Source organism: Cucumis melo, chromosome 11 (assembly GCF_025177605.1).
Source record: "Cucumis melo cultivar AY chromosome 11, USDA_Cmelo_AY_1.0, whole genome shotgun sequence".
NCBI classification, from domain to species: Eukaryota; Viridiplantae; Streptophyta; class Magnoliopsida; order Cucurbitales; family Cucurbitaceae; genus Cucumis; species Cucumis melo.
In genome coordinates, this window is record NC_066867.1 from 31,909,519 (window position 1) to 31,921,019 (window position 11,501).

The following is an 11,501-nucleotide window of genomic DNA, read 5'->3' on the forward strand; positions in this document are numbered from 1 at the left end:
TTTCTTAAGTAAAGAAAGTGAAAATATGATTTAAAGAAAGTATTTTAAATAATGAAAATCTTTTTAAAATATTTATGAGATAGACTCCTATCTACAGTATGTACACTTGGGCAAGACACCCCAACCCCGCCCCTATCCCATCCCCACGAGAAACACCGAGAAGGTTCCTGCGAAAAATATTCCCACGTGTATAAATATATAAATATATAAATATATATATATACACATATTCCTTTTTCTTTCTTAGACAAAACTGAGAAATGTATTCCCCGTCCGAAAAAAGAATAATCCTCACTTCCTATTACATGTTTATTAGGAGATTCTTTTCCTTGTTTGAGTGAGTTTCCACGGGAATGAGCATGATGGACTGAAAAGTCGAAATGAACGACTGAAATCGAACAAACCGATATCAAACGGTTGGAATAGTATAATCGACGGATGAGTTTCGATTATAAAAACTCAAAAACCGAATTGTCATTGATTGGTTTGAGGGATATGGTCGGTCGATCTGTTTGAACCGACCCATGTATTTTTTTTAAATAATACATATATATAATTACACTTAAAAAGAGAATAAAACAATATAATGCGATACTTAATTTTTAAAATAAGGAAAAATTTGATCCAATCATAAATCACAATCCAATAATATTTGTAAAAAAAATTCAAAGATCACGAAATTGAGTATATATATTTCACATCTCAAAAAGAATAAAAAGAACCAAAACTAATTGTCATCAATTCTGTTAAATACAACAGCTAAAACTGATTTTGCAACTTATGTGCCAACTTGTGGTTGGTTCGAGGGAAGTTTGGTCGGAAAACCGATCCCAACCGCCCACTGCTCACCCCTAATTCCCACGAGCATCCCTACTCCTATCATATACTTTATAATTAATCTGATTTATTTTATAATTATTGTGATTTATTTTGAAATATTTGAAATTTGCCCTAAACAATTTACGCAATTCAAGTTGAGGCTGAAAAACATTTGCAATGAACAAATTAAAATTTTGAAAATAGAGAATGATAGTATAAGCTAAAATGCCATATATATTTTGATCTGGCAAGGCAGTTGAAAAAAACACAAAATGAAAAAGTATGACAAAGGGAAAATACATGGCTTTAACAATTTACATTCAAACAAATTAAAACCTTTTAACCTTTTTTTTTTTTTTAATACATTAGGAAAGAAAAACTCTAGTTATTCTACTCAACTTCTTGCTATTCCCCCAGATCAGAGAGACAGCCCCCAAAACCATATACACAGTTTTGAGTGCAATTTATTCAGAATATTCATTTCGCACCTAAGGTTGGGAACTGCCCCGGATCCTCAATCGACGGGGCTGCAACATTGCTGCTCATCGAGCTGCTGACATAACCTCCTCCCCTTGAACCACGGCCCCGGCCTCTACCCCGACCACCAGGAGTGTAGTGTCTCTCTCCATCGGCTGGCTTCAAGAACTCATTGATACTCACGGACTACAAAAATAGAAGAAAGAAAGCAACAGAAAGATCAGTACTTTGTTGATCATTAAATTACTTAAGTATGAGCAGAATAGGAGTGTATTCACAGAAGCAACACAAGTAAATTAGACGAAGTATACACACTTCGGTTTCGTCATTCAATTGGTGACAAATTGAAGCAGTAAAAGGCATCACAATAGAACATTTTTCTTCGTTTGAGAACTAAATTTTAAAAACCAATGCAATGGACAGGAAATCATGTAATACACGAGGAAATACCTTCTTAGTTCTTTCCTCCTTATCTGCAATTTCTTTTCGCTTATCCTTGTCAGATCCCTACAAATGGTGAAATGAAGATTCAGCGGCCATGTCCAAGACCATACCAACATATCGAGGAGCCAAGGGTCATCCATCATAGCAATATCAATATATAATTGCTCCAAAGGAAGACTAAATAGATGTACCAATTTAATAAAGACGTCCTGGTTTTCCTTTTTGCTTGATAGCTGTTGCAAGGATGCAAATTCTTTAGGATCCACCTTCCTCTCTTCAGTTTTCAGTGCCAAAAGGGACTTCCTTTTCTCTTCCAGCAATTTTTCGTACTCCTCCAGAGTCATTTCCTGTATCAGGGGAAAAGAAAAGAGTATAAAGTAGATTCAAAATCATGTTGAACATAGAGCGAAGTTCATAATCCTAACCCACCAGTGTATTCTACTACGGTTATTAATGCCCATTGAATTTGTTTGATAAGCAAGCAAAACTACAAATTAATTCAGTCAACAAGAAAAACCAATGGCAAGTGAAATGGTAGGCTGCAGGTTTAACTTTAAGTGAAGTCTACCAAAAAACCTGACAACACAAACCTTGTCTTCTGGTTCTTTTTCCTCCGATTCTTTTGCAGTGTTCTCTGTGTTGACACCTGCAGTACCATCCTCGTGAACAGGCTTCTCATCACCTAACTTCTGAGATTCATTAGCTTCCTCAGCAACCCTGTATGCAAAACAAGCTAGCCTCTTAGCATACAAGAGTTCAAACATGCATACAACTTCCAGTAACATCTGCCTCCCAGCCTTCCCCAACCCAGCCAAACATTATAGGAGAAAAAAAGGAAAAGAACCAGGCCACACATACAGAAACATCGAAAACATTGGGATGTACTTACTCAGGAAATTCGTCAGTCGACCTTCCCCAGTTCCCACGCCCAGACCCTTCACGCTTGAATTCATTTCTAGGTATAAAACAGGCTGAAGATATCAAAACAGAGTAGAAGATACAGACGCATAGCGTAAACTGATGTTTTCTTGAAAAAAAACTCACCCACGACCAGTTCCACTGTGCCGTTCAAATACACCACGAGGGCGTTCACCATCATCAGTATCTCCATTATAAAAACCACCACGACGGCCACCACGACCACGAGGTCCACCATATCCACCACGTTTTTCTGTTGTCCTTCCAGTTTCTCCATCTTCAGGGTTACTACTAAATGAGTACTCATTATTGGCAGCCTCACGATTGAAGCCACCACTGCCACGCCCTCGTCCATATCCACGTCCACCTCCACCACGCCCACTACCACGACCTCCACGACCACCTTCGTTCTTTGCTTCCCTTACTACTCAAAGTAGGAAAAAAAAAATCCTTTCAGTTACCCAATGGATAATTGATAACAACTGGGCAGGAGTCAAGACACTCATAAGAACCCAATAGGATAAGGAAGACTCTGTTGATAAATAATAGCATAATATGGGCAATATGATACAAGGCAAAGATATGTTCAAGATGGAATAAAAGATTGACTGCAGACTACCAAGTCCTGTATTAAGAACCAGGAAAATTAAAAAATGCAGTACAGAGACAAACCAGTTCTTTACAACAGCCAACGATCTGGGTAGTATACTTGCAAATATCAGTTCACACGGTCATACAATTTGTTCCTCCAAAACATGACTTCTTTAGAAAAAAAATGGAATTTTCCACCAATAAATCATACGAAGAAATCAAATACATCAATTCCTCTTCAAGGTAAATATTGAAAACAAGGACCTTTCATCAAGAAAATAATACAATTGAACACATATCAAGAGCCAACCAAAATATTTCAATTCAACTTGTGAATAAATTATACCAATCGGATATCGTCAATATATATATAGCAATTGCATAGTTCCTTTACAAATCTTAGTGGTTTCTTGTCCTTCGAAAATATCTCAAGCCTTACAATTATTAGAGTGCAAAACCTCCATCATTGGTCTAAATTGTGAACCTTTTAAGTTTCTCCTCTTTGGTCTAATTTTGCTCAGTCGTGAGGTGAGTCAGCTTCCCTGTTCCCACCTTGGACTTTCCTTGGGGGAGTGGTAATCAAAATAAATAGTTTGCCTTCTTGGCACCTAACGAAAATTCAAAAACCACAGAGAAATGCCTCTCTTAAGGAGGAAAACTGACATCGATCCAATTTAGAATTCGAGTGTCACAACAACATTGCTGACCGACACTCAAATTTCTTCAAAAAAATTAAAAAAAAAATAAAATATTGATAATTCAATTTCATTTATGTTCCAAACATACCAACCATTGAATATAATCTGAATTATAAATAAATTTGGAATGCAAAGCCTTGGATTGTAGGAATACACAATAAACCTCAGCCGGTTATTAAATATTACAACCCTATCGCAAAAAGTAATTATATAGCTTACAACATTTTGACTGAATTTAAAATCACTCACTTCTACGTGTATGTATATATCTAACATCACCAAGAAAGACTTCGCACTCTCCCATAGGCGCAAACAATGTAACCATGCAAACAAGCAGACAAAAAACTTGAACAAAACAACAACCAAAATCACGAAATGCAAAACCAATCAACCTAGACAGGAAAGCAAAAGGAACAAAACGATACATCAAAATCGAACTCTGATATATACACAATCAATAACCTCCAATTAAAAGGAAAAAAAAAAAAAACAAAGAAACTAACCAGCCTGAGCAGGCGGAAGAGGCTTGGAAGGAAGATTGGCAGGTTTATTCAATTTAGCTGCCGCAGCCGCCTGTTGTTTAGCCTGAGGATGATCAGAACCTTTCTTAGGCGCCACCGCCGCCGCCGCCTGCTTGACAGCCATTAGCTGCGATGGGTCCTCAGCATCGTCATCACCCAACAAATCAAATGGATTTGTGGTCGCCATTTCCGAACTATATTAAAACCAATACCGGAAAAGCTGAAACGAAATTGCACTCCGTGAAAGGCGACCACGAAATCCTACCTTAACATCAAAAACTCCATGATGAATCTATGAAGAAGATCTGTAAAAAGAGAAAGGAAAAAAAAAGGGATGGAATCGTAAAGCGGGAGAAAACCGGGAGAAAACCCTAGCCGCAATGGCTGAGTGAGTGTAAGTGCAAACGAAGAGCCAACTCAATAGATAAACGCATTTAGTTCTTTTGCGTTGTTCGACCGTTTCTTTATATCCTCACTCGTGTGGTGTGGCAACATTATATTATAACTTAATATGTTCCATTATTTGTTTGTTTATGTTTTAAAATATTTTTTTTAATATATCATATTCGGTTTAGATGCACTTTGGTTAATATCACTTTTTTGTTTTCAAATATAACAAAATAAATCATAATATCACTTTCTATTTGTTATAAATACTGTATAGACTATTATCATTTATCAGTTAAATTTTTAGTAGTATTATCTTTTAGGAAAATTACCTTGTTTTTAGTGTATGTTTGTTTTTAAAAACATAAAATCAAGAATGGATATGAAACTAAACGGATTAGGTAGGGCTCTTAAAGAACGACTTAATAGATTAACATTGACATTGATCGAGAATGATACTTTGGAGAGAGTTGAATATAAAGAGTAATTACCTAATTTTGATATGTTACCATTTTTTTTTTAAAGAAAAAGAAAGAAGTCCTAAGTTACTTGGTAGGTTGGTTGGAATCTCTAACAAGAGAGACGACAAATTTCCATCCTTTTTGCTCATTCCCCACATGAATGATAACTTTATAAAGGCCTCCATTAATGTCAAGTTTAACAACTTCTACACAGTATCCTTTTGACTAGTGATCTTTTCAACCCATAAATTTTATGCATTTTGATGATATTTTTGGAAAACTTTGGTTTAAAGGCATCTACCTTCCTAAGCTTTGATGATGCATAAGTCATGATCAAGCTCAACAGAGGTCTTGACGTCAATAGTCGTTGACAAGAAGTGTATGTAAAGGAATCCATAACTTACATTTAGTATATAAAAACCAAGAAATGAATCAAACAAGAGGACTAATAGGATTTAGGTAAAATATAAAAATAAAAAATAAGTTGACTTTCCTAACCTTTAAAGTTTATTTAATTTAATAAATATTATTGTTTTTGATCTACTAAATCGACAAACTTAGTTTATTTTACATCCGATTAAGGTTCTTTTGGAAGGATAATTCATTCCCATACTTCACAAATAGGAAATAGCAAATCTCAGAACCATTAAGGGCAACAACAGAAAAACAAAATGGCAAATTCAGATGGGGAAAAAGGAAGTTCATAAATAAACAGTTTGATCTGGCAAACAGTCTTGAAACAACAGTTGAAAACACACAAAGAAAAATGGAGAAGGGAAAATACAAGGACTTTGACAATTTACACCTAAACAAATTAAACTTAAAAATCATTTTGATACAGGAGAGACTATATTATTCTAGTCAATTTCCTGCCCCAGATCAAAAACACAGTTTAGTAAGGGAAAATTTATTTGCGAAATTTACTTCGCACCTAAGGTTGGGAACTGCCCAGGGTCTTCAATGGATGGGGCTGCAATATTGCTCATCGAGCTGCCACTGTATCCTCCCCTTGAACCACGTCCACGACCCCTTCCTCGGCCACCAGGGGTGTAGTGACGCTCTCCTTCCGCGGGCCTCAAGAACTCATTAATACTCAAAGACTAACAAATGAAGAAGAAAAACATCAGTCCTTTAACCTTTTTACAGGATCTAGAAGGGCCAACACAATGTTGCATGGAAAGCAAAATAAAAACTCCTGTATGCTGATATGGGCCTAATTAGAAGTTAGAACCAAAGCTTTGTATAAAAATGTATTTGGAAGCAAATTCTATCATTTGGAATAAATAGTACTTTAACGCATTAAATTCATTCTTTAGATGTCTGCGGTAATTAAATTGAAAGATGATTTCATTGCAATCATTTATGAAGATGAAGAAAATTGGAAGATACAGGCCAAATAAAATTCAACAAAGCACAATTTATAATAACCTTATTTTCCTCTAATAATGGTTCTAAATATTGAGTAATATTATCATATTCAATTTCTTCCGGTCAACCTCAGCATAGGCTCACAAAGTAAGCCGTCATCTCTAACTTTAGAAACCTCAACCACATGATATAATATTCTTAAACAAAAAGTAATTCAATTAAATAGGTATGTTCGGAATAAACCCAATAAAGAGCATCCTATGTGCTGGCAGGACATCAACATTTTCAAAATATAAGGCTCAAGCATCAAGGAAAGAAGGTTTCTAAAGTTAGACTGGTTGGAACAGAAGAAGTGGCTTTTATTTATGTTGAACAAGAGGCACGTTCCTCCATGGTTACACTATTGAAACGTAGAAAGCATCTGCCTCATACACAATTGACTTTAGAGAAAATATTAAGTAGTACTAGTGTCAGGTTGGGGTCTGTTTAATGGGATGAGTGCCGAAAAGACAAAACATTTATTTGACACATAAAACAAACAACTTGCACATTATCTGAAGTAGAAAACTCAATAATTTATGCCTGAAAAGTAACAGGACATACTAAAAGACAACCATAATTTTGTTTTCCATTGTAGGTGGGAAAGGTGGCGGTAAGAGACGAGACAAAAACCTAAAAGGTCTGTTCTTTCTCTCGATTTTTTTATTTCCTTTTCCCCGTTTACTATTTCATTTTTTCTCTTTTTCTTTGTTCATTTAATTCATCAAAACAACTTTGGAAAAAAATATAGCTCGTAGGGTCTGGAGTCGCATTTTTTCTCATCTTCTTGGGGCAAGACAAAATTTCAGTCTTTCCAGTTTTGTTTCTCCATTATGAGAATGATCTTAGATGAATAATAACTCATGAAAACTAATGTATATTGATCGGAAATTGAGATTTTTCATTTTATCTTTTACTATGTGTTATATTATGCATTAATTTAATTTTTATGTTCATAATGAGATTTATGGCTAGAGACTTGCACTTGCCTCACTATGGAAAACAAAAGCTGGTGGCAGCCCTAAGACTTCTAAAATTTTGCCAGGCGTAGTGTAACAACCGAGTAAACAATTTAAAAGGCAGAAATATTTAAAGAAGATGAGATAATAATACCTTCTTAGTTCTCTCCTCTTTATCTGCAATTTCTTTTCGCTTATCCTTTTCAGATCCCTACAAGTGAGGTAACAAATGAGATGAAACTGCCAAGTCCTCATTTAATGTAACGCCCAGGGTCATCACATCCCAAAGGGCATAGATCAACAGCAAAAGAGTGCTGAGTAGGTGTACCAATTTAATAAATATGTCGTTGTTGTCCTTCTTGCTTGAAAGTTGTTGCATGGATGCAAATTCTTTAGGATCCACCTTCCTCTCCTCAGTTTTTAGAGCTAGAAGGGACTTTCTTTTATCCTCAAGCAACTTTTCATACTCCTCCAGAGTCATTTCCTACATTGGAAGGAAAAAAGAAGACGTTAGATTCAAAATCAAGTCAAACAGTACAATAAATTTTGCAAACCAAGCCCACCAGACTGATATATGCATTCAAAATTACACCTGTTACACGTATCAAATTTATGCTAGTAGAAGTGAAGTAATAAATCCCGTTCAACTTGACATGCAAGCAAAATTACAAGTTGCTTTTTCAGCCAGAAGAATATCAAAGACAAGTGAGATAGTAGGTCCCACATTTAAGGGAAGTTTACTAAAATCTGAAGATACTAACCTTGTCTTCTGGTTCGGTTTCCTCTGGTTCTTTAGCAGGGTTATCTGTGTTCGCCCCTGATGTATCATTCTCTTGAATAGGCTTCTCGTCACCCACATTCTTTTCAGTTTCATTAACGGTTTCCTCTGCTACCCTAAATATAAAACAGAAATTTTAGGTATAACTAGTTGTCAAGGAGAAAAAAATCTTATTAGCACACAAGTGATAATAACATGAGCATAAAAATGTAACCCCCTCCCTCAAAAGAAAAATGAGGTTAGCCAAGCTCCCTGTATATGTTGTGGTTGAAAGCATCTTCCACATATTGAGAAAGGCATTCCTGACTATAGAAATTAGTCTTTCAAGCCAACCTGGCAGCTTCTATGAGAAGGATTGAGAAGAAGGCTCATGTATGCACAATTGCACAGAGTACCTCGAAAAAGACATCCATGAAGATTGAAGGTATACACATGTACTTACTCAGCAAATTCGTCAGTTGACCTTCCCCAATTTCCACGACCAGACCCTTCTCGTTTAAATTCATTTCTAGGCATAAAATCAGGAATGAAGTGTCAAAATGGCGTAGAATATGCAGCAGGAGTGTGCACAACAAAATTTAAAAGAACAGACAGCAGACACTTACCCACGGCCAGTTCCACTGTGGCGTTCAAATGCTCTACGAGGGCGTTCCCCTTCAGCATTTTCTCCATCATTGAAACCACCCCGACGGCCACCACGACCACGAGGCCCACCATATCCACGTCTTTCAGTTGTCTTACCACCCACTCCATCTTCAGGTGCATTAATGTTCTCACTGTTGGCAGAGTCTCGATTAAACCCACCACCCTCGCGACCTCGCCCATAACCATATCCCCGTCCTCCACCTCGTCCACTGCCACGACCTCCACGACTGCCTTCATTCCTTGATTCTCTTACTACTCAAAGTAAGAAAAAGATTGTCTTAATCACTTAATGAATAATTCATTCCAGTGGACACTCAAAAAAGTTTGATGGTTAAACAATAGTAGGTCCGTAAATTATAATAGGATGAAAAAATGACAAAAAAAAGAAGACTGGTATGATAATGACGAATTGTTTGCACCGTCTAAAGTTCCCAAAAAAGACCCCAAATCGCTAAACAATCATAAGTTCAACTGCTATCAATAGATGATTATTAATAATCAACGTAAAGAAAAACAACATACCATAGTAAGAAAACAAAATTTTATTTAATCCTTGAAACGTTAAAATAAAATTCATTTATTCACAACTGCATTGCAGACATCAGATTTCAGCCAAAAGAAATGGTATTGATACTTTCAATTCGTTAATCCTCCAATCACAGTACCAAAACAAACAACTCATTGGGTATTATCAGAGTTACAAACAAAATTCAACTGCCATACACACAATAAAACGAAGCCAACTATTACATCCCACAAATCTTTTGAGGAAAAAAAAAGTAATTTTCAACACTCCAACCAAATTAAAAACAGTTACCAACTTGCGTAGAATCAAATCATAAAAACAAACAGCTAAAACCGAAACAATAACCATTATCTGAAAAATGTAAAATCAATCGACCAAAGCTATATAATTTTTTTTTTAAAAAAAAACATCAATATTCAAAATGAAACCAAAAATTCAGAAATGAATAATCTTACCAGCCTGAGCAGGTGGCAGAGGTTTGGAAGGAAGACTAGCAGGCTTATTCTGTTGAGCCCCAGAAGGCAGGGGTTTGGTCTGAGCAGGGCCTTTCTTAGACAGCGGGGCCGTCGCCACCGCCGCCACCTTAGCCGCAATTAGCTGAGATGGGTCCTCAGCATCATCATCCCCCAACAAATCAAAAGGATTAAGGGTCGCCATTTGGAAACAATCTCGAAACCAAAAACCCAAAAAAGAGCTAACAAAAAAGGAGATCAACAAAACCTATCTAAACAAGAGCTCCATGAAAATATGATAAAAGAAAGAATGAAGAGATTTGTAGAAATAAAATTAAAAGAAAAAAATATAAAAATGGAAGAGGAACAAAAGGGAAAAACCCTAGCCGCAATGGGAGTGACTGATGTGAGTAAGAGCAAAAGAAGTCGACTGACCTAAATTCTTCAATTTATTTATTTGCGTTTATTTTTATCAATAGTTTTAATACAACTCCTCCTCTCTCTCCTTCTCCAAATAAATCTTTGTACTTTTTTTTTTTTTTTCTATTTTGGGTTAATATTGTTATTTTCAATTATACATATATGTTGGGGTGAATATGGTTTGAAAACTAGGAGGTTTGGATTACGGATGTTACTTAAAAAAAAGTTATTTAATATATCATTTTCGTTTGTCTAGTTTGGAGTTTGGAGTTTGTTCGATACATTCAGCTGGGTTGGATCGAACTATAGAAAATTATGGGTTAACCCAAAATATATGGGTTCTAAAAAAAAATGACTTTCAACCCAACCCAACCCAAAAGATTCGAGTTGAGTTGGTAGGTTTTCTTTTTTATTATCCCTCCTTTATTTAGACAAAATTTTCATATTCGTTTTCCAATACGTATAGGTTTTAGGTATATAACTACCAGGCTACTCGTTTAAACTTTTTTTTTCTCCTATTTTCTAGCCGAACTCTTATCGTTTGAGTTGGGTAAGCCGATTTCAGTTCAGGTACACTTTTAAGTGTCCAAAACATTTAGTCTTTTCTCTGCTATTAGTTTATTGTAAATCATTTTATTACTTTGTATTAACATTTTCTAAATAAATTTTAAAAATATATTTCCATTCTATGTTATGTTTCTTTAAATACATGCTAGTGTCATCAAATTTATTATTTATTAAAAGTATAAGGACTAATCTTCTAAATGTACGTTACCAGCAGATCTATAAGAATGATTCAATCATCTTTAGATGTGTCAAGAATAAGAACTATACAAAAAAAACAACTATTAAATACTATAAACTAATAATTTCAAATTTATATTTTAAACACTTGTATCGACTCTTTTTAGTATATGATCAATCAAATTGGTTGTTAGAGATGAACAACAAAATTATTTGTCCAACGACGTATGGGAATCGTTGAAAACATTAGAGAA

At 35.4% G+C, this 11,501-nt stretch overlaps 2 protein-coding genes across 2 annotated transcripts; both read right to left on the bottom strand.

Moving 5' to 3' along the window:
- Positions 1-1,035: 1,035 nt before the first annotated feature.
- LOC103498822 (RGG repeats nuclear RNA binding protein A-like) lies at positions 1,036-4,936 on the bottom strand. The gene is made up of 7 exons (XM_008461578.3): positions 4,451-4,936; positions 2,785-3,082; positions 2,630-2,695; positions 2,331-2,457; positions 1,932-2,087; positions 1,747-1,803; positions 1,036-1,482 (listed from the first exon to the last, which is right to left on the bottom strand). The coding sequence occupies exons 1-7, from the start codon at positions 4,653-4,655 to the stop codon at positions 1,297-1,299; spliced, it is 1,095 nt and encodes a 364-aa protein (XP_008459800.1). The 5' UTR covers positions 4,656-4,936; the 3' UTR covers positions 1,036-1,296.
- A 1,065-nt stretch (positions 4,937-6,001) lies between these two features.
- Positions 6,002-10,524, bottom strand: LOC103498821 (RGG repeats nuclear RNA binding protein A-like). Its single transcript, XM_008461577.3, has 7 exons — positions 10,087-10,524; positions 9,066-9,357; positions 8,903-8,968; positions 8,444-8,576; positions 8,011-8,166; positions 7,837-7,893; positions 6,002-6,416 (listed from the first exon to the last, which is right to left on the bottom strand). The coding sequence occupies exons 1-7, from the start codon at positions 10,286-10,288 to the stop codon at positions 6,237-6,239; spliced, it is 1,086 nt and encodes a 361-aa protein (XP_008459799.2). The 5' UTR covers positions 10,289-10,524; the 3' UTR covers positions 6,002-6,236.
- Between the last annotated feature and the right edge of the window lie 977 nt (positions 10,525-11,501).